This window comes from Nansenia antarctica (genome assembly GCF_963989245.1).
Source record: "Nansenia antarctica genome assembly, chromosome: 11".
Lineage (NCBI taxonomy): Eukaryota > Metazoa > Chordata > Actinopteri > Argentiniformes > Microstomatidae > Nansenia > Nansenia antarctica.
The window spans coordinates 26,536,313-26,563,813 of NC_137681.1; the positions used below are offsets into that span (position 1 = coordinate 26,536,313).

General features: G+C 47.2%; 1 protein-coding gene across 1 annotated transcript; it reads right to left on the bottom strand.

Annotated features, from left to right (window-relative positions):
• col1a1b (collagen, type I, alpha 1b) lies at positions 1-27,501 on the bottom strand. Its single transcript, XM_080541732.1, has 50 exons — positions 27,367-27,501; positions 25,747-25,935; positions 25,118-25,140; positions 24,701-24,736; positions 23,647-23,739; positions 22,816-22,893; positions 22,112-22,156; positions 21,673-21,726; positions 21,046-21,099; positions 20,534-20,587; positions 19,833-19,886; positions 19,459-19,512; positions 19,260-19,304; positions 18,712-18,765; positions 17,915-17,959; positions 17,576-17,629; positions 16,655-16,753; positions 16,366-16,410; positions 16,139-16,237; positions 15,884-15,937; positions 15,597-15,704; positions 15,032-15,085; positions 14,725-14,823; positions 13,834-13,887; positions 13,523-13,621; positions 13,060-13,113; positions 12,506-12,559; positions 12,040-12,147; positions 11,792-11,836; positions 11,025-11,123; positions 10,626-10,733; positions 9,913-10,020; positions 9,106-9,159; positions 8,807-8,860; positions 8,275-8,382; positions 7,406-7,459; positions 6,821-6,874; positions 6,339-6,500; positions 6,015-6,122; positions 5,425-5,532; positions 5,238-5,291; positions 4,926-5,033; positions 4,592-4,645; positions 4,307-4,414; positions 3,819-3,872; positions 3,167-3,274; positions 2,691-2,970; positions 2,169-2,359; positions 1,751-1,993; positions 1-1,336 (listed from the first exon to the last, which is right to left on the bottom strand). Exons 1-50 carry the CDS (start codon positions 27,446-27,448, stop codon positions 1,190-1,192), a joined length of 4,350 nt encoding a protein of 1,449 aa, XP_080397858.1. The 5' UTR covers positions 27,449-27,501; the 3' UTR covers positions 1-1,189.

The following is a 27,501-nucleotide window of genomic DNA, read 5'->3' on the forward strand; positions in this document are numbered from 1 at the left end:
TTTACATGCTTTATTTCAGCATCCAAAATAATTAAAAACATCTTGATTTATTATACATGTACACAATAAGTACAGATTCTCTCGTTTAAAACCATGAAAGTGTGTCTGCATCGATTTCAATTTTTTACTCTTTTCTTTTTTTAGAAACCCTTCACTAAAAAAGGAATGTACACAAACAAAACAAAAACAACAGGGTCAGAGGGGGGATGTGCTGTTTAGTGAAGGGGGGGGGAGGACATCCACAGGGGCAGAACAGACATGAGGGTAAAAACAACAGTGAACAACAGGATGGAAGGAGGGCAGGAAAAATGAAATGACAAATAGGAACACAAATCCACTTGCTTAATCTACACCAGACATGATTGCATGTATTGTATCCACAGTCATCACACCTTTCAGAGGAACTCAGTTATCGAACCAACACTTTAGTAAAGAAATCAATTGCACTGCATTGACAACAAGACATACGTTGGTTTAGTTTAGCACCAAAGATCCGGTATTATGCATTAGTGGTAATAACTAATGACAGGGAAAAAAAAGACTTCTCTATCAGTATTAAACACCACAAGCTGGACCTCAAGAGTTGACAATAGCACCTTGTTTCATTTCAAAGACACTCTTGTAGTGTAAAATACACCCTTGCGTTGTGAAAAATGTGAGGGTGACATGGACTTCTATACTATACTGAGGTAGCCATTAAGGTATCAAAATGAAGGTGAGCAACTTTCAGGTGTTTTTTTTCCCGCATGAATTTAGAACAAGAAGACACTTCACCGTCATTTGTAAGATTTATTTAACACCAGAAAATGGTACATAGCATTTTTGCTTTCATTGTCCTTCCGCAGTGGTCAAAAGTCACCTGTGTTTCATAGTGTGTTCTTTTCTTTCTCTTTTTTCAAACTCCAGGGGGGGGGATTTTACACTTAAAAAGTATATATTATTTTCTTGTTGCCAGTGGAAACAAAAGATTCTTTTTTAAGTGTCCTTAGGTTGTAGGTTTTGGTTGAAGTAGCAGTCCCAGAAAAACATGTTTCTCCGAATCGAAAAACACGCAAACACCATCTTCAGGAGTGTAGTTTTAAGCATGTGGATCGATGGCCGCCGAATGAGTTTTGAATGCACAGGTTTGCAAAAGATTGAGAGATGACTGCTAGAAAAAAAACAAATTCATGTCCAGATTTCTGTTTTTTTACAAGAAGCAGACGGGACCAACTTCCACGCCGAATTCCTGATCAGGTGCACCAACGTCCATAGGAGCGATGTCAATGATTGGCAGGCGGGAGGTTTTAGATGTTTTGTAATCGAAGACTGTCTTGCCCCATGTGCCAGTGTGTGACTGTAGAGAGAGAGAGAGGTTAGAAAACAATTCTAGGGTGACTGGTGATTGATACAGTAACAACCAATGTGAGAAAAAGAGAGAGAGAAAGAGAGAGAGAGAGAGAGAGAGAGAGAGAGAGAGAGAGAGAGAGAGAGAGAGAGAGAGAGAGAGAGAAAGAGAAAGTAGAAGAGAGAGAGAGAGAAAGTAGGAGAGAGAAAGAGAGAGAATAAGAGAGATTACAGCACGGGAGAGAGATAAGAGTAGGAGAAAGAGAAAGATAGACAAAAGGAAGAGGGCTCATTGAGAGAGAGAGAATAAGAAAAATAGACAGTACAGAAAGATAGAGAAAAGGGAGAGAGAGAGAGAGAGAGAGAAGAGTAGGAGAAAGAGAAAGATAGAGCAAAGGGGGATAGGGAGAGAGGGTCTCCTCACCGTGCAGCCGTCCTCGGTGACGGTGTATGTGAAGCGGCTGTTGCCCTCGGCTCTGATCTCGATGTCGTTGGATCCCTGGAGGAGCACGGCCTTCTTCAGGTTACCAGAGGCCTGGTCCATGTAGGCGATGCTGTTCTTGCAGTGGTAGGTGACGTTCTGGGACGCCTCGTTGGACATCAGGCGCATGAAGGTCATCTGGATGTTGACGTCATCGGCGTCAGCTCCATCGGTGCCATACTGGAACTGTGGGGGGGGGGAGTGGGGAGGGAGGAGGGGGGAGGTTGTCAGTGCAGTCAAAGGCAACAGAGGTGGAACTGAAAATGTGATCTTTTTTTTAAAAAATGTGATCTTTTTCTGGGATTCTTATTCTGGGAATATTCCGGATTAGCTGCCTCTTACGAGTCTCTACGAGTCTCACCTGGAATCCACCGGTCATGGACTCTCCGAACCAGACGTGCTTCTTCTCTCTGATGTTCTTCCTGGTGTACCAGTTCTTCATGGGGACGTTGGTCTCGGAGGGGGACACGCAGGTCTCGCCTGTCTCCATGTTGCAGAAGACCTTGACGGCGTCCAGGGGAGAGCCCTGGTTGGGGTCCACGTAGTAGGAGCCTGTGGGGGGGGGGGCAGAGCAGGGGATGAGACACAGCAGGACAGCAGGGGATGATGACTAACAATCTCCTACTGTCTCTCTCTTTCTCTCTCTCTTGCCTGAGGACATGCGTTAGATAGATAGATAGATATTTGATTGATCCCTGAGGGGAAATTAAGGAATATTTTCTGGGATTATTATTCTGGGAATATTCTGGGTTAGCTAGCTGCCTTAAACCTGGGCTTTTCTGCTTAATGGGCTAACAGCGTTGTGGGTGGAGTGTGCTCTGTGCAGGAGACCCAGGGTGGAACCCCCAGGTAGGTAGGTAGGTGGGGGGGGGGGTACACTCACCGCTCTTCCACTCGGGGTGGCACATTCTCAGGTCGCGGCACATGCGGGCGGGGTTCTTCTGGGTTCCCTCGGGGCTGCGCAGGTTCTCGATCTTCTGGCTCAGGCTCTTGAGGGTGACGTCCACCTCCATGTCGCGATCGCGCATCACGTTGGCGTCGTCGGCGCGGTAGCTGCGGAAGGGATCGGGGGCCTTCTCCTGCAGGGGCTGGCTGACGAACATGTCGAATCCGCTGCCGGGGGAACCGGGAGGGCCGGGGGGTCCGGGGGTACCAGGTGCACCCTGGGAGAGAGGGAAGGAGGGAAGGAGGAGGAGGAGATGGATGGAGGGGGGGGGGTTAGGAACTGAGGCTCTGAAGTGTGTGTACAGTGCATCTGTGTGTGTGTGTGTGTGTGTGTGTGTGTGTGTGTGTGCATATTTGTGTGTGTGTGTGTGTGTGTGCTGAGGATCAGGGAGTGGAGGTCAGAGAGAGACTTACAGCGGGTCCCATCTCTCCGTTGCGACCACGGGGGCCGGGGGGTCCGACGGGTCCGGGCAGACCGTTCATACCGTCCTTACCAGTGGCTCCAGAGTTACCAGATGGTCCCTGTAGGAGAGGAGCATTAAAAACACTAACTTAGGTCCAGTAACAGTCATTTAGGTCCAGGAACAGTGATTTAGGTCCAGTAACAGTCATTTAGGTGCAGGAACAGTCATTTAGGTCCAGTAACAGTCATTTAGGTGCAGTAACAGTGCTTTAGGTGCAGGGACAGTCATTTAGATGCAGGAACAGTGCTTTAGGTGCAGGAACAGTCATTTAGGATCAGGAGCAGTCATTTAGGTGCAGGAACAGTCATTTAGGTGCAGGAACAGTCATTTAGGTGCAGGAACAGTCATTTAGGTGCAGGAACAGTCATTTAGGTGCAGGGACAGTCATTTAGGTGCAGGAACAGTCATTTAGGTGCAGGGACAGTCATTTAGGTGCAGGAACAGTGATTTAGGTGCAGGAACAGTCATTTAGGTGCAGGAACAGTCATTTAGGTGCAGGAACAGTCATTTAGGTGCAGGAACAGTCATTTAGGTCCGGGAACAGTCATTTAGGTGCAGGGACAGTCATTTAGGTGCAGGAACAGTCAGAACTCAGAACTCACTCTGGGTCCAGCGGGTCCGGAAGCACCAGCGGGTCCTTGCTCTCCAGAGGAACCCTAGACACAGGAAACAGGAAATAAGTCAAACATAAGATCTATATTTAGCATGACTGAGTGGAACTGTGTCCTTTCAAGCTAATGAGCTGTTCACAAAAGTGCCTGTAGAAAACTAACACTACCGTATGTCGTGTGCATTGAGCTGTAACAGAGCTGAGCCTTCGACTAGATTCGACCACAGTTTTGAACAGTCTAATTTTAACGGTGTATCATGTGATCAATTGTGTGCATCATGTGATCAATTGTGTATCATGTGATCAATTGTGTGTGTATAATGTAATTAATTGTGTGTATCATGTGATTAATTGTGTGTATCAGAGTTTTTAACGGTAATCATACATAACATATATGATATGATTCAGACATGAATATATATATATATATATACTGTATATATGAGTGGTTGTTGTTGTTCTGGTGTGGGTTGTTCTTACGTGAGTTCCGGGGAGTCCAGACATGCCAGTGAATCCTCTGTGTCCCTTGTGTCCTCTATCTCCAGCCTCTCCAGCCTCTCCCTTGTCTCCACGACCACCAGCGGCTCCCTGCAAACACAACAGGCCACAGGAAAGGTCACCAAAGAGGTCACCAAAGAGGTCACCAAAGAGGTCACCAAAGAGGTCACCAGGAGGTCACCAAAATTGTGTTACTGTTTGAACCCCACTAGAGGTTTAGGGATGGAGAGAATAACGATGAAGAGAGAGAATAACAGTTGTACGTACAGCACCACCACGGGCACCACCGGGGCCGGAAGGACCAGAAGGACCAGCGATACCCTGAGAGAGAGAGAGAGAGAGAGAGAGGGAGAGAGAGAGGGAGAGAGAGAGGGAGAGAGAGAGAGACATGGTTAGTTTAGTCAGGTGCATAATCTTGCAATACCTTAAAATATGACCTAAAGCAATTCAAGTGTAAACCAAAGTACCACAAAACAAAAAGCACATCAGAGTTACTATGACTATACTACAACTACAACAACAACAACAACAACAACTGCCTGTGCAGTGCTGAGGTCAGTCCCAGTGGCCTGGACAAGGTTAAAGGTTAGAGGTCACTTACAGACTCTCCGCGGTCACCAGACTTTCCAGAGGGTCCGACGAAACCGGGAGCACCGGGAATACCAGGGGCACCAGGAGAACCAGCATTACCAGGCTCACCACGGTCTCCCTACACACACACACACACACACACACACACACACACACACACACAAAGGAGGACAACATGTGAGGGTATGTCACAATATATGATGAGACTAGATAATGCTGACTGCGTACTACAATAACAACACTATAACAACAAATAACAACGGCGATATATGGAGGGCTGCTCTGCGGTGGCTAGGTTTGTTAGCATCGGGAGTCTTCTTACCTTGGGGCCTCCGGGTCCATCGCGACCAGAAGTACCATCGTTACCCTGAGATCCCTGTAGGCAGACAAAGAGGTCAGAGGTCAGTCATCATCCTACGTCACTACGTACTGAGTGAACGGTGGGAGTTCTAGTATATATTATTCGAATGTAAACCAAACAGCGCTAATGCTAACGCTAATGCTCTTACCTCGCGACCAGCCTCACCGGGGGCACCAGACAGACCGGGGGGTCCCATGGGGCCGGGGGGTCCACGCTCTCCCAGAGGACCACCGGGTCCCTGCTTACCGGGCTCACCCTGACGGAGGAGAAGAAGGGGGGGGGGGTCACAGGTCAATCATCGGAGGTCACTCATCTAAGGTCACTCATCGTTTGAGGCTGGAGATAAGGCAGCCATGAGAAGGTTCCAGATCCTTCTTCTACTGTACCGAGAACCGCCATGTTGACAAGCGTCAGTGGGTGTGTTGTTCTGTGTAACAACAGGTGATCGTACCGCACATAAACTAGACACGGCGTGTATGGAGTATCACTGTATTCGCTCGTTGTATTCATAAGCTTTTGTACATGTGTCATATTGTATATAATGGTGGTACACATCAATAGTGTATCAAACATTTGAATTCATTCGCTTCTTCTTCAAACTGTTCGGAGCCTTTGATTGGGGGGGGACGGGGGGACGACTAGTGTGTCCGTGTGTACGGAGCACAGTTGTGTTTTAAGGGATGTGTGTGTGTGTGTGTGTGTGTGTGTGTGTGTGTGTGAAGGGGGGAGACCACTCACTCCGGGTCCGGGGAGACCACCGAAACCGCGCTCTCCACGCTGTCCAGGCAGACCGACGTTACCGCGGGCGCCGATGATGCCACCAGGGCCTGGGATACCAGCAGCTCCCTGGAGAGACAGACAGACACAGTTCCTTATGAGCATATGAGCACCTGGCATTACATCACATTATAGGGGGGAATCTTAATTTTCCAAAAATTCGAATTTTCTTGTACTGAGGAAGGGAGGGGAGGAGAGGAGAGGAAGGGGGGAGGGGAGAGGAAGGGAGGAGAGGAGAGGAACGGTGCTGAGAGGGTGCTGGGGGTAGGGGTAGGGTTTACTCACAGCGGGGCCATCGTTTCCATGGGAACCCTTCTCTCCAGCAGGTCCAGCGGGTCCAGCAGCTCCAGACTCACCGGGGCGACCGGCAACACCAGTCTCTCCACGACCGCCTCTCTGGCCCTCCTTACCGGCGGGGCCGGGTACGCCTGGGGGTCCGCCGATACCCTGAGAGGAGAGAGAGGAGAAAGGAGAGAGGAGAGAGGAGAGAGGAGAGAGGAGAGAGGAGAGAGGAGAGAGAGGAGAGAGGAGAGAGGAGAGGAGAGAGGAGAGAGCGGAGAGAGGAGAGGAGAGGAGAGAGAGGAGAGAGGAGAGAGAGGAGAGAGGAGAGAGAAGAGAGGGTTAGTTGTTGGCTCAGCACTACTGTAACTGACTGTTTTCATAATGTCAAAATGCACTGATAGTATTTATGTCCTTTAGATATTGTACATGTATGTGGACATAAATAAAGCATTTAAAATGTGTGTGTGTTTGTGTGTGTGACTTACAGAGGGGCCGGGGGGTCCAACTCTACCAGCAGCACCAGGGAAACCAGTAGCACCCTGCAGAACACAGACAGACACACAGGTCACTCTCTACTAGGCCTCATCCACCACCCAGGACCACACCCTTAACACAACAACAACAACTACAACAACAACAGCAACAACAACAACAACCAAGTGGGACTAATAAAGTTGTTTGAATTGAATTGAAACAACAAAAACAAGAACATATTCCTATGCTGCAACGTTTGCAGGAAAAGTGTTACAAATAAAAGTTCTTATTACTATTATATGTAAATTCACTATATAATGCATAATTCACTCTATAAAAGTTATGCATGTTTATAATGTAGTATCACTTCTTTGTAATACAATTTCGGTTTGTGTTATTTACTTTTATGTGTTATGACTTTTGTATGTATGTGTATGTTCTTTGTTGGTCCTGTTTGGACCTGTGATATATTATGGAAAATACAATAAAAAAAACATTGATTAAAAAAAAAGGTTCTGCATGTTTGTAATGGGTTTGGGGGTCTGTTCGTTGAGTTGGAAGCTGATGCTGGTAGGAGGAGGAGGAGGTGTACTTACAGGGGGTCCAGCACCACCGCGGGCTCCCTTAGCTCCAGAGTTACCAGCAGGGCCCTGTGAGGACGCAGACACAGTCAGAAGAGCAGAAACACACACAGCACAACACACACCTCACCAGAAACACACACAGCACAACACACACCTCACCAGAAACACACACAGCACAACACACACCTCACCAGAAACACACACAGCACAACACACACCTCACTCAATTTCATCCTACACTTTCTCCACGGTGGGAAGACTATTTCACTCACTTTCGTACAGTCGTAGGGTTTTTAGGTGATGTGCTCTAAGGTTGTAAAGAGAAAGATATTACACTATACTACTACAAACCAAACATGACTCCTGTGTCACATATAACTGTATATAACCCATAACTGTATATACCTCTAAACTATACTGATGTTTACAATACTACCTCTGCACATACTGTATATTGCATATCACTATCATTCTGGTTCTATTTATATCATGGCCTTATATCACTAATTGTACTTTTGGTTGGATGGTAAACTGCATTTCGTTGTATAGTCCTTGTGCTCTGCGATGACAATAACGTTTAATCTAATCTAATCTAATCCTACACTTTATTCGACGGTGAATACTGTACGCAAAAACCGTATAGGGTTTTTTAGGTGATGTGCTCTATAGTGTAAAGATAAAGATATTACAACTATACGACTATAGGCCAAACACGACCCCCCTGTGTCACATATAGAGAGACAGAATCTATCTCTTCTCATCAGGGTTTATCCTGGGATGTGACAGATTATCTGGCCGGTGGCGGGGGGGGGGCTGAGAGATGACTCCTAGACGGGTCCTAGGGTTAGGGTTCGACCCTAGACGGGTCCTAGACGTGGTACCTGAGGTCCGGGGGCACCAGCGACTCCAGAAGCTCCTGGGCCACCAGCCTCTCCCTTGGGTCCGGAGTCTCCACCCTCTCCCTTAGCTCCAGGCTGACCATCAGCACCCTGGGGTGGGGGAGAGGAAGAGGAGGAGGAGGAGGAGGAGGTGGAGGATTAGGAGGAGGAGGAGGAAGAGGAGGAGGAGGAGGAGGAGGAGGAAGAGGAAGAGAGGAGAGCAGTGGTCAGGATTGGATATGGGATTGGAATGTGGGACTTGATAATACAGTATGTCACATGACTGAATAAGAGATGAGTTATAGGAGTTTAGTTAGATGTAGCTAAATGTGTATATAATATATATATATATATATATATATGTATATGTGTGTGTGTATATATGTGTGTATATACACTATAGTATGTGTATATACACTATTCAACATTTAACAAAGCTTTGCATATGATCACAATATTAATCTGAAAGTTAATAGAGTAAAAAGGTTAAACTCTTATAGTGGAAGTGTTTTATACGGGGGGGGGTCATACTTACAGGGGGTCCGGCGAAGCCAGCGGCTCCGGGGGCTCCATGCTCTCCACGCTCGCCCTGGGGGGGTCACGGGACAAGACAGAGGAGGTCAGAGGTCGGCCAGTTGGCAACACCCACAATCCTCTAGTGTTAAGAGTTATGAACTAGTTTCTACTTAACAACTTATTACGAAAGCATCACCACAAGCACATAGGTGTGATCAATTGTGTGTATCATGTGATCAATTGTGTGTATCATGTGATCAATGGTGTGTATGTATCATGTGATCAATTGTGTGTATCATGTGATCAGACGTTACTCACAGGGGAACCACGTCCGCCAGTGGGTCCAGATGGGCCGGAGGGTCCACCCTCACCCTGGAGGAGGAGAGGAGAGGAGGAGGAAGAGAGGAGGAGGAAGAGAGGAGAGGAGGAGGAAGAGAGGAGAGGAAGAGGAGGAAGAGAGGAGAGGAGGAGGAAGAGAGGAGGAGGAGGAGGAGGAGGAAGAGAGGAGAGGAGGAGGAGGAAGAGAGGAGGAGGAAGAGAGGACAGGAGGAGGAGGAGGAAGAGAGGAGAGGAGGAGGAGGAAGAGAGGAGAGGAGGAGGAAGAGAGGAGAGGAGGAGGAGGAAGAGAGGAGAGGAGGAGGAGGAAGAGAGGAGGAAGAGAGGAGAGGAGGAGGAAGAGAGGAGAGGAGGAGGAGGAGGAAGAGAGGAGAGGAGGAGGAGGAGGAGAGGAGAGGAGGAGGAGGAAGAGAGGAGAGGAGAGGAGGAGGAGGAGGAGAGGAGGAGGGGGAGAGGAGAGGAGGAGGAGGAAGAGAGGAGAGGAGGAGGAGGAGGAGGAGAGGAGGAGGAGGAGAGGTGGGGAGGAGGAGGAGGAAGAGAGGAGAGGAGGAGGAGGAGGAAGAGAGGGGAAGTTAGTGAACCACTTTCATATCCATACCAATACCAATGCATTTCTTATTCCTATATATAATGACGATAGCAGGTTTGAACTACACAATACAGGCCTGTCCGTACATGATATAATTTACAATATTATATGATAATATTTTCATTCAAAGTAATACTGTTTAATATGTACCTACATGACTTCATACTGTGATTCATCCCAAAGGGTTTTGTCCTTCTTACCTTCTCACCAGAAGCACCAGAGGGTCCGGAGGCTCCAAGAGCACCAGTCATTCCACGGTTGCCATCCTTGCCTGGGCCTCCCTCGGCACCCTTGGGACCACCATCACCCTGGAGAGAGAGAGACAGAGAGAGAGAGAGAGAGAGAGAGAGAGAGAGAGAGAGAGAGAGAGAGAGAGAGAGAGAGAGAGAGAGAGAGAGAGAGAGAGGACCACATCAGTTACGTCCACAACCACCAGACTTGACCACCGAAAAAAACAACTGGTCTGATAAAGGAATGGGTGTGTCTTCCATCCTATATCAACCATGATTTCATGGTTTATGAAAATGGCTTTTTATGTATTTGTTTCTATTTTCCTTCTGCTCTCAACTCAAACGGAGGGTGTTGCTGACCACAGTGACACAGTTTACTACTGTGCTAAATCCATTTGGTTTCTTTTTTTTTAACTCAGTGATACAGTTTGACAGACGTCAAAGTCAACCACCCCAGGGAGGTATTCCATCAACGTCGCTAAAGGGAAAATCCAGGCTTATTCTGAGAAGTATCGCAAGATTTCTCCAAAAAGTCCAGGCCTTATTTGGATAACTGAGAGTTATAAAAAATCTGCCTGGATTTTCCTTTAGCGACATTGATGGAATACCCCCCCTGCTTGATGGATTGATGTATTGATTGATTGTAGATGATGTTGTGTATGATGATGAAGTCAGACACTCACTCTCTCTCCCTTCAGACCAGGCAGACCACCGGCTCCACGCTCACCGGGCATACCCTGCAGACCAGGGGCTCCCAGACCACCGGGGGCACCAGCGGCTCCAGCCTCACCCTGGAGAGAGAGAGAGGAGAGAGGGGAGAGGAGAGGAGAGAGGGGTGAGGAGAGAGGAGGAGAGAGGGGAGAGAGGAGAGAGAGGGGAGAGAGGAGGAGAGAGGGGAGAGAGGAGAGAGGAGAGGAGAGGAGGAGAGGGGAGAGAGGAGAGAGGGGATGAGACAGAGGAGAGGACAGGGGAGAGTGTAGAAGGGAGAGAGGAGATTAATTTCACGTGCATTTGGCCATGTGGGGCCAAACAAATCACATCAACATCCATGTTCAACATCCATGTGGTTCTGTCCATCTTACCTTAGCACCATCGCTACCACCAGAGCCAGCAGAACCGCGACCTCCAACGGGGCCACCGGGTCCAGTAGCTCCACGCTCACCGGGGAAACCTCTGTCACCCTGGGGGAGGAGAGGAGAGAGGGGAGAGAGGGAAGGGGGGAGAGAGAAGGGGAGAGCACAGCGATTAACCATCAGCTCTGGAGTGAATGGAGTCCTGGAGCTAGTTACAACTAGTCTTAACAAAAGTGATTTAAGTGATCTCAAATGGATGGCTAAGATGCTAGCCTGTCTGTGGGTCTCACATCCAGAGGAGGTGGGGATAGCTAAGATGCTAGCCTGTCTGTGGGTCTCACATCCAGAGGAGGTGGGGATAGCTAAGATGCTAGCCTGTCTGTGGGTCTCACATCCAGAGGAGGTGGGGATAGCTAAGATGCTAGCCTGTCTGTGGGTCTCACATCCAGAGGAGGTGGGGATAGCTAAGATGCTAGCCTGTCTGTGGGTCTCACATCCAGAGGAGGTGGGGATAGCTAAGATGCTAGCCTGTCTGTGGGTCTCACATGCAGAGGAGGTGGGGATAGCTAAGATGCTAGCCTGTCTGTGGGTCTCACATCCAGAGGAGGTGGGGATAGCTAAGATAATAGCCTGTCTGTGGGTCTCACATCCAGAGGAGGTGGGGATAGCTAAGATGCTAGCCTGTCTGTGGGTCTCACATCCAGAGGTGGTGGGGATAGCTAAGATGCTAGCCTGTGGGTCTCACATGCAGAGGAGGTGTGCTTGGTTGTACTTACTCTGGATCCAGATTGGCCGGGGGCTCCAGCCTCACCGGGACCACCCTGAGCGGAGGAGAGGAGAGGAGAGGAGAGGAGAGGAACACATTAGCAGATAGCAACAGAGGGGTCACCTCTACATCATTATGGCTGCGTTCGTAAATTCGCTCTGGAAATCTGATCAGCACTCATGGAATGCCTCTGAATGCCTCAGAAATGGCCTAAAAAAACACATTTCAAATAAAAGAAGTCAATCAAGAACAACGTACCTGGTCACCAGGCTTGCCAGACTCTCCAGTGCTGCCCTGGGGACCAGGAAGTCCCTGGAAGCCAGGAGGACCACCAGGTCCCTGCTCTCCCTTCTCTCCTGCTCCACCCTAGAAGAAGAAGAAGAAGAGGGACACAACACTACCGTTACACAACCTGTTCCACCTACACACACACTGGCACCTACCTACACACTGGCACCTACACAATATCATATGATGATATGAAAACGCTGATACAGTGATCCATTCTATACATCTTACATGAACACATACCTCAAGACCTATTACCGTTGCTCTGTACATACTGTATGTCCTAACTGTACATATCATATTGACACTCATCTCATGTATAGTCACTTTTTATATTCATTATATTTTATACTCACTGTAATCATTTAGTGATCAATAGTCAATCAATAGTTCCCAGATGTGTGTGTTAGACAGATGTGTGTGTGTTAGTACTTACAGCGGGTCCACCGGGTCCGGGGGCTCCAACATCACCGTCTTTGCCAGCGGCACCCTAGATAGAAACAAGATGGCCTCCGTCAGAACACACAACAACAATACACACAGCAACCTGACAGGAAACACTGCTTAATTTCTGACTGGATCAATGATCCACTTGATCAGTTGCAAGTCTCGAAAACACACCAAAACATTTGCATGGATACAGTAGTACACCTTACAGGTTCCACATCATCAATAATGACTTGATGAGTTGGTGAATGGTGGTTCTAGTGGAATACTGTCTACCTGGTAGAAGCTATATGGGAGCAATGATGATCCAACGGTCTATCAAAGCTGTGAGGAGACCAAGATGTCTTCTTGTCTAGCCTCGCACAGTCTAAATAAGTTACTGTTCTTATGTTTTCTTATGTTTTTCTTATATTTTTTCTTATATTGTTGTTTTTTATGTCCTAAGCACCAATCTCACCAAGTCAATGTTCTGTATGTGCACATATACTTATAAATAAAATAATTCTGATTCTGGTTCTGGTTTGAAATGAATGAAGTACTTACAACGGCACCAGCAGCTCCATTCACACCTCTCTCTCCGGGCTTGCCACCATCACCCTACAGGAAACACACAGCGGCCATGTTTACGGTCAGGAGACCAGTACAGGATGAAGTTTGTCAGAACACAAACTGTATGGACACACACACTCCTACCATTAATGTGACATTCTACAGTATGGACACACACACACTCCTACCATTAATGTGACATTCTACAGTATGTGAAATACAAAAAAGGCATATCTATAAAGGCATGTGAAACATAAACAATGGGCCAGCATTAGTGATTAGTCTTGTTTACGAGGGTGTGTGTGTGTGTATGTGTGTGTGTGTGTGTGTGTGTGTGTGGACGTTACAGACTAAAGAAAAGTAGGGTGAAAAGAACAAACATCCTCCTAGATCCTAACTAGAGTCCGTAGCGTTTCAGTGACGTCACACGGAGGAGAAGGTTTGCGTCTGCACTCACATTGGCTCCCTTGGGTCCGGGGAATCCCATGACTCCGGGCTGACCTCTGGATCCAGCGGGGCCTGCGGCTCCGGGGCGGCCATCTTGTCCAGCGATACCCTGAGAGAGAGAGAGAGAGAGAGAGAGAGAGAGAGAGAGAGAGAGAGAGAGAGAGGACCGGGATTTAGGAGACGCTTACGGAATCACGGAAACATTGTAGGCTCCTTTCTTTGTGTTGGAACGAGGGAATTGATGTTGTTGAAAAGTTAAAACGTCGTTCCATACAGAACTGAATGTCGGTTCTGTATGTAATGTCGTCTATCAGTACTTACAGCGGGGCCAGCTTTGCCATCGGGGCCAGGGCTTCCTGGGCTTCCAGTCATTCCCTAGGGCAGAGAGAGAACAGCACACATGAGTTACATACTACTGCTCCTACACTCATACTGGGTTAGGGTTAGCTACTACTACTGCTCCTACACTCATACTGGGTAGGGAGACAGATGAACACAATCAGATGTCTGTCCTGAATTCACACATGAATACACAACACTCAAGGCTAACCGTATAACAAGTCTGCACAGCAACAGGTGTAGGTTGTTAGCCATCATAACCCTAGTATGTAATCCTCTCACACGCTACACTGCTTCTGTATACAACCGAACCGCAACTGTCAGGGCATGTCCAGAGACTCTCTGGGCGCCTGATCAACACGTCTTACAGCATCTTATTCATCCGTGTATTCATCATGTATTCCTGATCTCACCAGACGATCCTCCCCTGAGGATAGTCGGTGCACCTATCGCTCAAGCAGAGAAACCTAGGTGCCGTAGCACAGCTTTGCACAACCTGATCCTTGAATCGGAACTTTCCATAATGTTGTTTACATTAAGAACGTCGATATGCTGATTCGCTTTCTGCTGCTATCACCTGTTCTGTTATTGACGCTCTGACGCTATTGTATATACAGCTACTGTTTATCCAGCTACTGTTGATTGTTGTCTATATCCTGCTTATTCTTATTGATTATTGTTTATACCCTGCTTATTCTATTATTGATGTTGTATTTCCACTGCAATGCTGATGTCTAACTGAACCTGTACCCAAGAATTTGACTCCTTGTATCCGTACGTTGATGTAATACAAGCGATTCTGATTCTGATTCTGATTCTGAAGCATAGAGGAGAGGGGTGAACGGGTGAACGGGTGAACGGGTGAACACTCACCTTGGAACCGGGCATGCCAGGCTCGCCGGGGCGACCACCCTCACCAGTTGCTCCCTGGGGTCCAAGGCCACCGTTGGCTCCGCGCTCACCGGGACCTCCCTATCACAGGAGGGGAGGAGGGGAGTCAAGTCAAGTCAGGTTTATAATGTATAACGTATGTATAACTACGGCATTAGAATGACTCAATTAGCAGGGGCGTCGTTAAGGGGGGGGGGGGGGGGGGGCATCCGGGGCTCAAGCTCCCCCGAATGTTTTCTGTCCAGGTGTGACGTCCGTTAAACGTTAAGCGATTCTGTTGTCGACTCACCTTGCCGCCAGCACCTCCATCAGAGCCAGGGAAACCCCGGTTGCCAGGGGACCCCTAACAGAGGAAACATACACATACATGTTACAGCACACAGAACATATTATTATGGGATACCTAAACACTGGGCTTGCTTTACTGACTGACATACACCGAACCCAGAGTCCCATGGGAATTTATCATACAGAAGACAGATAGATGGATTTTGGGATTTTTAAAGATCCTATAAATTCATTCTAGGTTGAATTCAGGTAATCTGATTGATTGGTTGATGTTTTTTTTCCATATTCAGAATAAGAACTGTAGGTGATTTTTGTGATTTGATCACATGACAAAAAGTATTGTGATCTTAAGATGAGATCTGCCTGTGTAGAGTAGGGTGATGTAAGAGTAATGGGGAACTTCAAGGGTTGGGGGGGGGGGGGGGGGGGCAGGGGGGTTAGGGGATCTAAAAAGGTGTGGGGGAGATTGAGGGTGTCTGATAAGGAGTGTGAGGGTGGTGGTGGTTGGGGGGTGGTGGCGGGGGAGACGGGGGTACACACAGAAGAGACAGGCTTGGGGTACTTACACGCTCGCCAGGGGCTCCACGAGATCCAGCTCCACCGGGCTCTCCGCGGGCTCCTCTCTTTCCCTCCTCGCCTCCGGGACCGCCGGGTCCCTGGGGACCAGATGGACCCTGGGGATGGACAGAAGAGAGGAGAGGGGGATGGAGAGAAGAGAGGAGAGGGGGACAGAACCAGGTCAGACCAGCTGTTTTTTTGTTTTTTCATACAGTATTGTATATGGTATATAGTAGTATAGTATGTAGTATGTGTGTATAGGGTATAGAGTAGTGTGTAGTTGTTGCATACTTACACCCTCTCCTTTAGCACCAGGCTCTCCCTTAGCACCAGGGGCACCAGTCTCACCCTGTCAGGGGGGAAAACAGACAGAAGCAATCAAAATCAGATCCAAAACAGACAGAAGCAATCAAATACAAAATCTGAATCAAAGTCAGATCAACACTCATCACGGCACATGACAATAAAGTTGAATCTAATCGAATCTAATCTAGAGGAATTGTAATATGTTCCGTTACTCTTTGACTAGGAAATAACCGTGGCTACTCACGTTGTTTCCCTTGGGTCCGTTGGCACCACCTGCACCCAGACCTCCAGCGGGTCCACGGGGTCCGGGGAAGCCAGGGGCGCCAGCGATGCCAGAGGCACCCTACAGAAGAGAGGAGAGAGGAGGGGACGCCACTGTTACTGACTGCACCGGTCATCACCGCAGACGTAATCAACGGATGAGCGGATCGATCGGATCGACAGATCCACAAGGGGGTTTGTCATACTTACGGTTGCTCCCTTGTTTCCAGCGGAACCATCGGATCCGGGGTTTCCCTGTTGGGTGAGAGAGGGGGAGACAGAGAGAGGGGGAGAGCGGGGGGGGGAGAAAGAGAGGGGTCATTGAGCTTTCAGGTCAGAGATTAGTCAGGTCAGGGGTTAAGTAATGAGAGGCAGCTATGAGGCAGTTTTTCTGGGACTAGGCTTAAGCCTAGGTTTAAGTGGTCTGTGAAAGCGGGCCTGTGTGTGGGGGTAAGCGGGCCTATGAGGGGAGGAGATAAGCCTGAGCAAGGTGACTCACAGCGGCTCCAGCAGCACCAGCGGGTCCGGGGTTACCGGGCTCACCACGAGATCCTTGGGGTCCCTCGTTACCACGGCCGCCCTGAGGGCCGCTCTCTCCCTGGAGGAACAGGAACAGGAATTAGTATGAGTGTGTGTGTGTGTGTGTGTGTGTGTGTGGGGGGGGGGGGGGTCCGGGGGTACCAGGTGCACCCTGGGAGAGAGGGAAGGAGGGAAGGAGGAGGAGGAGATGGATGGAGGGGGGGGGGGGTTAGGAACTGAGGCTCTGAAGTGTTTATGTTGGTGTGTGTGTGTGCATGTGTGTGTGTGTGTGTGTGTGTGTGTGTGTGTGTGTGTGTTCAAGTGCATATGAGTACTGTCGGTTGTAAATTCAGTGAATAGTCTGTCTCTCTGAGGTGAATACAAGTCCAAAGTCCCTGGCCTATTCTTCATTCTCTCCTCTGGAGAGTTGGCCAGTTTTCAGGCCCACGTCGAGGGGACAGCAGAGGAGGGAGGTGGGCGCATACGCAGTGTCGTTCATACGCCACCCGGTGGCCAAAGCCTCTAAGTGATCCTGGAGGAGCTTAACATAGTTCTAACAGAGCAGGTGGAAGCAGGGGGGGGGGGGGGCAGCACCTGGGGGCAGCACTTCCACATACTTGAGCTAGTCCCCCCAAAAATGATCCTGAATCTAAATCCATCGAAATCAAGCGCAACTAAAAAGACACTAAATCTAAATCGATCTAAATCAATCTAAATCAAGCGCACCCTCAAATGCTTTCAAGTGTTTCACATGTGTGTTTGACCCAGGTGGGGGGCAGGGGTGTGTGGATGGAGGGGGTGGAGGAGGGCAGGGGTGTGTGGAGGGAGGGGGTGGAGGAGGGCTTGGGGTGTGTGGAGGGAGGGGGTGGAGGAGGGCTTGGGGTGTGGGGTTCTGACTGACCTTGGCTCCAGCACCACCGGGGAATCCGGGGGGTCCAGCGGGGCCGGTGGGTCCCTATAAGAGAAAACAAAACACATGTTCAAGTCACAGGTCACATGTCAGACAGGCCTGGCAGAGGGCATTCACTAAGGAGCGGATATCAAGTGGATATCTAGAACATATAGCAAATAAATGAAACATTGTATACAATTGTCTAACTTTAAATCACGATCGATAATGTAATATACAGGTCGTCCTATCATAGGCAGGGTGTTACAATGAGATAGGAGGAGTGGCGTATATTGGGTTGCTGTGCATGCTGGGTACACAGTACACAGTCACCATGACAACGGTACTTACAGGGGGTCCAGCAGCACCATTGTTACCGTCGTTACCGCGAGCACCCTGCAGGAGAGAGAGAGAGAGGGGAACGTTCAACGAAAGCTTCGCTAGTTTCATACACTTACAGATTCATACTAAACATATTATGTTTATATATACTGTAAATGTATATATATATATATATATATATTCTGGTAATGACAGGCATTAACTAGAGCAGTCATAGAGAATAGTGCAGTCTAGGGTTGACCCTCTGAAGTCGGGTCAAAGGTCACTTCAAGGTGGACAATGTCAACATTGAAGGGACAGTACTGGGGGGCGGGGGGGGGTACTACAGATTTTGAGTGAACTGATCCCAGTACAGCACCAGACAGTGAAGGTAGTAGCATAAGTAGTAGAGGTAGTTCAAGCTGATATCAAAATCGTCGTATTATTTTACGATATCACTTCAATATCCAGAATATAGGTTAATATCGCTCAATGCTGAAACATGTTTTCACAGCTAGACCTAGTGCTTATGTTTGGGAACAGCGGAACACTGCCCCTGTAGTTACAGGTATGCACATATCTTTTTTGTTGCTGTTGTTTTAAAGTACCGTCGCATACTTTTTTGGTCTGTAAGAGAACAATGTCACGATATGCTCTAAATATCACAACAGATGATAATATGGACTATGGTCCTGACCCACTAGTGCAGTGGGTTAGTGTATGGTTCTGAACCACAGTGGGTCAGTGTATGGTTCTGATCCACAGTGGGTTAGTGTATGGTTCTGATCATAGTGCAGTGGGTTAGTGTATGGTTCTGGTGTACTTACAGAAGGTCCGGGAGCGCCGGGGCGACCTCTCTCACCAGGGAGACCACGAGCACCCTGGGGGGGGCAGAGGAACCAACGTTAGGGGATGAGGAACCGTCTAGCAATCATCACATACCATGCAGCTAATATAGGTGCTAATACAGCCAATACAGCTAATACAGCCAATAGAGCTAATGTAGGTGCTAATATAGCTAACATAGGTGCTAATACAGCTAATATAGGTGTTATTAATATATATATATATACACACTGAACAAAAATGTCAACTCCAATTTTGCTCCAATTTCTCACAAGTTGAAATTGAAAGATCTAAGACTTTTTCTATGTACACAAAAAGGCCTATTTCTCTCAAAATTGTGTTCACAAATGTGTTTAAATCTGTGTTAGTGAGCACTTCTCCTTTGCCGAGATAATCCATCCACCTGACAGGTGTGGCATACCAACTGAGCCACAGTGGCCCCACTACCACACTACCACATAACACATCATGTTCTCTCCTGACACCATGACGCACACGGAGAGCCACGGAGACGAGGAGGAAGACTCACCATGGCACCAGCAATTCCGTTCTCACCGCTACCGCCTGCCTCTCCCTAAGGACACACACACACACACACACAGAGAGAGAGAGAGAGAGAGAGAGAGGAACAGGTGAGTCATGCACACAGGGGACGGTTCGGTTCAATTCAATGCAACTTTATTGCTCCCTGACGGGGCCGTGTTGACATCAGTAGATGGACCTCTCACCTTGGGACCAGCTGGGCCAGAGTCTCCCTTGGCTCCATCCAGACCGCTGAATCCCTGAGGAGAAGAACATCACAGGACATCACAACAAGGTGGACTCAGGATAGGTCAATGTCAGCGTCATAAGGATATGTCATGTCTTAATGTCAATGTCAGTGTCATAAGGATGTGTCATGTCAATGTAATAAGGATATGTCATGTCATAATGTCAATATCAATGTCAGTGTCATAAGGATATGTCATGTCAATGTCATAAGGATATGTCACGTCAATGCCATCTTGAAGACAGTCCAATGCTTTTCTTTTGTTCCTCTGTTCTCTAAAGCCTTCATCTCATCCTTCCATCCTTCCATCCACCTTCATCCCTCCATACTTACTCTGTGTCCCTTGATGCCGGGAAGGCCGGGGGTTCCTGGGAATCCACGGGCGCCCTGTAGGACAGGAAGAGGAAGATTATTACTATTTTATTATATTATTATTCTTTTATTATATTATTTTATTGTCAGTTTATTTAGTTGTTGTTGTTTGTGAGCTGCTGTAACGCCTTCATTTCCTCTCGGGGATCAATAAAGTATCTATCTATCTATCTATCTATCTATCTATCTATCTATCTATCTGTGTATCTTATGAAAGACTGGTCTTCAGAGACCGGACGTTATAAACAGAACGTTTTCTCCATGTGTTTTCTATTACAATGGTTCGCATAAAAAGCTCTGTGGAGCAATATCAGCATTAAGTGGAAACATCCATACACAGCGTGAGAGTGTAGAAACCACACCCGATCAAAAACATGTGTCAATACTTTGAAATACAATCAGTTGTGCTTGAATTTGTTTGCCTGGCGCTATGGAACCATTCAGGAATAGTCCCAAATCTCCAGGCCAAATCAAGCATCAACATCACATATATCTGAGTATCAACGTGTGTGTTTCACCCAGCTCTGCTCTCATGAGAAACTCAATCACTCTGATAATCCTAAAGTGGAGGATTTCGATCCGGGGGGTCAGGTAGAATCAGGGTCACCTGATGACCCGTGACCCCTGACCCGTGACCCCTGAGGTGGGAGAGGACCACTCACCTGGGGGCCAGCTGCTCCACGCTCACCGGGGCGACCAGACTTGCCAGCCTCACCCTGTGGAGAAGAGATGGGACCAGACTTGCCAGCCTCACCCTGTGGAGAAGAGATGGGAGAGGTTAACCACAGTGGGCACAAGAGACCTCATTCTCTCGCCTCAAACAAGCAGCGCTTGCAATGAGAAACAATGATTACATTATAGAATACTTACATACACATACGTTATAGAATACTTACATACACATACGTTATAGAATACTTAGTTACACATATAGACCACTTAAAAGGGGGGGTTAGGGCAGTGCGAGAAAAAAACAATGACTTCATTGCGTTGGAATGTATTGTACAGTTATATTATCCTCTACCATTACAAACTGACTGAGTTGAGTTGTTCATTTGAAAGTGTATTTTTCTTTTTGGGGGGGAGGGGGGGGGGGGGGGGGGGGGTCTGTAGATGTATGACTAATGGAACAAGATGAAAGGGAGAGTTGAGGAGGTGGAGACAGCTGACTCACATCATCTCCGTTCTTGCCAGGGGGGCCACCGGGACCGCGAGATCCCATGGGACCCTAAGAGAAGAAACAGATGAACAGGAATGAGCGTGTGTGTTTCTGTGTGTGTTTCTGTGTGTGTGTGTGTGTGTGTGCGTATGCGTGTCTGTGTGTGTGTGTGTGTGTGTGTGTGTGTGTCTGTGTGTGTGTATGCGTGTCTCTGTGTGTGTGTGTGTGTGTGTGTGTGTGTGTGTGTGTGTGTATGTGTGTGTCTGTCTTTGTGTGTGTGTGTGTGTGTGTGTGTGTGAGATAAGGTCAAAGGTCAATGGATAGTAGTAAATAGTAGAACAGAACATGAACTGGAGAGTTATTATCTTTGCCAAACATCACACATGTCTGGATGGGAGATGCATTCTCCTTTCATCACTGGCAGGGTACGCTGCATCAGCCTTCCAACTACTGACAGGCAAATCCATTATCCATGATCCATCCATCACTAAATGTAAGACTGTACAAGACAGGGTGATGTGTGTGTGTGTGTGTGAGTGTTTTGGCTGTTCGTGGACAGGAACCGATGTGGGAAGATGTGTGTCAGTGTGTCAGAAGATGTAACATAAAAACAGGAAGTGGTATCATTTGGGGTATACTCACAGATGCACCGGGCTCTCCGGGCTCGCCTGCGGGGCCTGTGAAACCCTGAGGACCCTATTGGACGAAAAGAGGACAGATTTAGACCATGTGACCAGGGTGGTAAATACAGAACATCACATATCCCGTCACCAACAGACAGTTTTCCAACAGGAGAGATCTACATGACCTAAAGAGCCACACTAGTAACTGACCAACTGCCAAACAATTCCAGAACTCTCACCACCTAGAGTGCCAAGTGTTTTATGTGGTATTTACGTAACAACAGCACTTTGATTGGCTGACAACATTTTTCATTATTGATGTTCACTTTTGGTGAATAAAGTCACCCTTGGCAGTCTAATGGTCGGTTCTGTGATTGTATTCACCTGTGGCACTAGGTGAGTTAAAAGGGAGTTAAACTTGGAGATCTAAGATGATCAAATGATCAAATGGTACTTACTGAGGAGCCAGATGGACCGGCGGGACCGCGAGGACCCATGGGTCCCTGTTGGAGAAAGACAAACAGCCGATGAGCGACAGAACCGAACAGAACCTCAGTGTGAAATGTTTGCAAGGACATTCATAACACTGTTTCATAACACTGAAAGATGGAATGGAAAAAGCCATAGCTGATTGATCAGGGTGAGCAATCTTCACCCCGAGGGATATAGTAATAATAGTCATAATCTGAGCAAGCATCATATAAGCACAAGCAAGCATAACCTATTATTATTATTATTATTATTATCATCGCAGGGCTTCTTTGAAGAGCTACACCTGCTCGTAGCTTTCAACCCTGCGTACACATAAGACCTGTTTATGAGATCTGATCACCTCAACTAAACTTTGAGCAGAAGCGTTCACCTAGACATTACAGGTTGGTCATGCATCCACACCAGAGAGACTATCTACTGTATATTTCTCCAGCCGATATTAAACAGAAACGTTGTCATCAAGTGCTCTGTGTACACACAGTCAACACTGGAGGGAGCTACGCAGCATCAGACCTCACCATCAGGCTTCTTCCATTTTGATTTCCAATTCAGCAAACTGGAAATGTTGCCCAGCTTCAACAGACTATTGAAACAAGGACTGAGACACCGCGTAGGGAGCGGAGAGGAGGAAGAGGGAAGGAGAAGGGAGAGAGGAGGAGGACAGACGTACCATTGGGCCGGGCACAGCTGGGCCACCGCTGGATTTCGAATGATCATCATAACCGTGAGACATCTGAGGAGAGAAGTTCTGAGGGAGAGAAGGAGAAAGAAGGAGAAGGAGAAGGAGAAAAGGTTATTAATCAACTACTACATGTCGTTAATCAACTACCAATCCTGTTTTTTTAGACAGACAGTATTTTAGATCAATGTATTCTACAACATCGATGGAGGACTATAACCATTATAGTATATTACAGGCTACTGTTGATGACCAAAAAACAACAATAAATTGATCTACCATATTGAAATATATACTGTAAGTCTATCATGGGTAATCCAACAGCATAGTACATCAAACCCTCACAACAGAACTCCTTTGACTGTGAATGTTGCCTTTGAGGGATAGTCAACATGTTCAACTGACACACTAACTGTCACTTGTAAATTTGCCATGATGATGTGATTTGATCATGAATAACTAAGATCTGAATCTGACTCTGACTCTTGACTCCTGACTGACTCCTGACTGACTCCTGACTCCATAACTGGGACCTTCCAGCTGAGAGGCTGGGAGCTGTCCTCTCCTATGGTGCTGAAGTCAGCAGGGATGGAGGGGACTCAGGGCTCAGACTCAACCCCCCCCCCACCATCTCTCCTCTCAGGCATAATAGCCCTGTGTTACAGAGGTGGCTGGGTGACCAGCAGACTGAGCTAACGCCCTAGGCCTTTAGCTCAGAGGGCGAACACAGACTTATAGCTGAGAGCACAGGAGGAGACTCTGATGTCTGGGAGGTGGACAACACAGTGAGAGGACACCCGATCTGGACAGGAAGTCACTTACTCCGCCAAGGCCGGGGGAGCCTGGGGGGCCGGGGGGGCCGGGCATACCGGGCTGGCCGGGGATACCATCGTTGCCGGGAAGACCGGGAAGACCCTATGGAGATGGACAGACAGACAGACAGTTGGTCAGACGGACAGACAGACAGACAGACATACATACAGACACACTCAGCACCACTCATAGATGGCTAGACTTCTATTCGATTCATTCAGTCACTATAGACCCGTTCTCTTGATGCGCCTCATAAACATGAATAGCAGCTGTTTTTTCTGTCACAAGATTTCAGAAAATTGTTGATGGTGAACGGTGGTAGTGGAGCAGTGGTTGGACTGTTAAGTAGTTGAACCCTTTGAAGCCAAGTAACCAACGATCCATCGCAAAATGAAGGTCCGTTTGTTATTTGACCTTGAAATGATCATTCAAAGGTCATTCAAAGGTCATTGGGTCAATCAACGTGATTACGTCTTGATCGTGACCTGGAATAAGTGGACTGTGGCTCTTGTGTGGTACAAACAGCCTATCCATGTCAAATCAGTCTGTTTAATCTAACAATCAATGACAGCTACAGCTATCGGACACCACTGATTTGACACGTGTCAACCCCCTGTTTTGACAAGAAGGTTGACAGACCATGTCTGCACTCGACTAAAGAAACTCAACTGACAAATAGGCGGATGTTTTTCAGTGTAACGTGTGTCTGCTATTGTACTATTGTGTCTATTAAACAGGCCAGGATGCACAGACAGTTCTCTATGACATGACCAGGGAAGAAAATCAATATTCAATATTTTTGAATGCATAAAACACCCTGTGTCACTCCCCTGGTATTGCCACTGACACAGAAGTCATAGAGATCACTAAGCAGATCATTACTAGCCTCTCGCTAGCTGGTTCAGTACAGTACACTGACAGCCAAACGTCTCTTAACCAGTGTCACGTCAGTGAATGCATCTAGCAGTAGGTCTAGGCCTTGTTTGTTGTTCTCATAGAGAACCAGAAGATTAAATTGCATTAAACATCATTTGAGAAAAAAAAACAACAACTGGGAACCTACATCATCTCCCTTCTGGCCATCGTCACCACGGGGTCCCTGCAGGAGAGAGGAGCCAAGGAGAGAAGATTAGGTATGGAAGTCCTTCTTCTGGTGTTACTATACATGATGGTCGTCTACTGATCCTACAGGTACTTTAGTACTATAACATGTAGCATGCATTACACCTTTGTCTAACTTGATAGCTTGAAAGCTTCTACAAATAAAACATTTGAATCGTACTGACAGACAAACAGGCTATACATCTGTATGTTCTGTGTAGGTCAAAATGTAATCCATAGTCGGTGTGAACATGAATGCAGTAGTTCATACAGAGAATGGATTACTCACTGACATACATGCCTATTCAGAATAGAGAAGTAGACTATAATATAATTAATATATGTAATTCATATAAAATCAATTAATTCATATAAATACCTCGACTTCTGGTCCCTGGGGACCTATAAAATCAACGAGAGGGAGAGATTAAAAGTCATATCAAACATGAACACTAATTCCAGTTGTAAGACCCAATTCTAGGTAAAAACAATCAACTCTCAAGAATGGGAAATGATGAATCGGTTTATCATGTTGACGCAAAACCCGAAAGGGTCTACAATATGTTACCCAGTGCACGAGCCTTATAGGCCTAGTGGTACATAGAAGATAGGCCTAGGCCTATAGCAAGGATAAATTGGCCTGAACATTTGCATATTCACACATCTCCAGCATCGAGCAGGTTAAATCCATTAACGGAATTAAAAAGAAGAAGAAGGGAAAAAAAAGAATTGAAAAGAATATCCAAGGCTTTGCTGCTCTTCCTCAATTGAAGTGTCCGTTTACAGACAGCCAGTCAGGGTTTACAGACAGCCAGTCAGGGTTTACAGACAGCCAGTCAGGGTTTACAGACAGCCAGTCAGGGCTGCGCAAACGCTCGCCGGTTGCTTCTCTCTATTGCCCCCCTCTTCCTAATTGGCGCCTGCGGCCTGCTAGTGGCACTAGAGACAGGGGGGGGGGGGCGCCAGAATGCTACAAAATGCACAAGGTATGATGATGAGATCAAGTACCATCAGCGCAGATGGGGCAGCATTCTCCGTCGGGGATAATTGGGTCTGGGCAGTCGGATGTGTCCTCGCAGATCACTTCGTCGCACATAACGGTTCCACTGTCGCAGACGCAGATCTGGCAGGGCTCGGGTTTCCATACATCCTTGTCATTGTAGTTCTGGCCGTCCAACGTACAGCTGCCGTACCCAGCTGAAAAGTCGATAGAGACCAAAGGTAAGTGGAATGAAATAGAACAATGCAAAACTAACTTGGGCATTGAGCTAAAACAAGAATCTAGGGCAAGCAGTATGATGACAGTATGAACTAGTTGATGACATCACCCGAACAATGAGCGATAGGACGATATGTATATAGGTGTACTTGGGTAGGCCCTAAAACCTTTTGAATTAACCTGTAATATCCACTGGGAAAAGTACAAAAAACAAAAACAAAAAAACAAATCAGAAATACCTCCCACTATAGCCGCTCCCCATGGCCTGTCTATTGAAGAACTATTTTAACCATCTCATGTGGGATTTACCATCAGACATCAGGAGCTGCTGAAGAACTTTTCTTAGATGGTCTATTAGGCCGACTAGTCCTAAGAAGTAGGGCTTGATTGGCTAAATATATTTTTAATCATCTGTCATTCACAAATTAACCGAATTCTGTATGTAGGCCTTCATAAACACACAGGGTGGGGCAGGAACGCGACATAGGCCTTCATAACACTCCTCAATTCATGCCATTGCAATACCAGTATCTACCACAGAGGGGCGCTCCGACACTGCACACAGCCCTCGCTATAGCCACGGTGATTAATTGATGTCTAGACAATTCCACGACGTCGATGTTAAACTATTTTCTCTTTAGTAGTCCCTCTTTTTTCTAATTCTAAATCAAGACAAGGAAACGCTGTAATATCCTGCCAAACTGGGGATACCTTTGTAACGGTATCAATAATCTACTAATAAAAACGATGAGATAGATGAGATGTTCTCATCTCTTATATTTAACAATCTATTCCAGTCCAGAGGCAAGTCTTTACTGTAGCCCAGTAAGCCTTTATATGCCACGAATATTGACGAGAGGCCCCAGGAGACGCTCTTTGAGAAGGAACAACAAGTTGGTGATAAGAGAAAAGTTTCTAGCCTACTTTTAATTAAAGCATTGACTTAAACATCGGTCGTATAGTGTTTTCAAGAGGTTTGTATATATTATGCAGTATGTTCCAATATGTTCCAGTATGCGCATCCAGGTTTTGCAGCTGCATGAATTTCCCTTCCTTGCCCGGGGACACAGAATTGCGCGTGGACGCTGGAGACGCACTGAACATGCATCTGCACGCCCGTGCGCTCAGCCATGTCAAGTGGAACACATAATGAAATCCACCTTCAAATACATCGATATTTGGCCCCCTACAGAAAACACCGTATTAGGCTATACACCATTTCGATGTGGGTTTCTTGCCAACTATTTGAAGCCAGCCAGGCATCATTTGTCATTGTCACATCCCAAACCCGACTGCAAAAAAAAGGCGCAGCATCCTTTTTACGCGCTATCCAGTTCCTGCGCGCATGAAGTAAGTGTCTCACTGTCTGTGTCCCATAAACCTCAAATCAATGTGAAAGGGATACTTACTATCGTCCTCGCCTTGACCTCTCACCAAAAGCACTGTTGCGCTGAGCAACAGCGCTAACCGAATATCCACAAAGCTGAACATGTCTAAATATTAGACATGTAGACTCTTTGAGGCAAGGGGAATCCTGGTTTTTG

What these genes read in the sequence shown, in the direction of transcription:
- col1a1b (XM_080541732.1), bottom strand. Translation starts at nt 27,448, where the DNA reads ATGTTCAGCTTTGTGGATATTCGGTTAGCGCTGTTGCTCAGCGCAACA. An exon ending in ACGGAATTGCTGGTGCCATG is followed by an intron (nt 18,766 to 19,259) that starts GTGAGTCTTCCT and finishes TGCCCCCCCCAG; the next exon opens with GGTGCTCGTGGTCTCCCTGG. An exon ending in ACGGAGAGATGGGACCCGCT is followed by an intron (nt 2,971 to 3,166) that starts GTAAGTCTCTCT and finishes CCTCTCTCCCAG; the next exon opens with GGTGCACCTGGTACCCCCGG.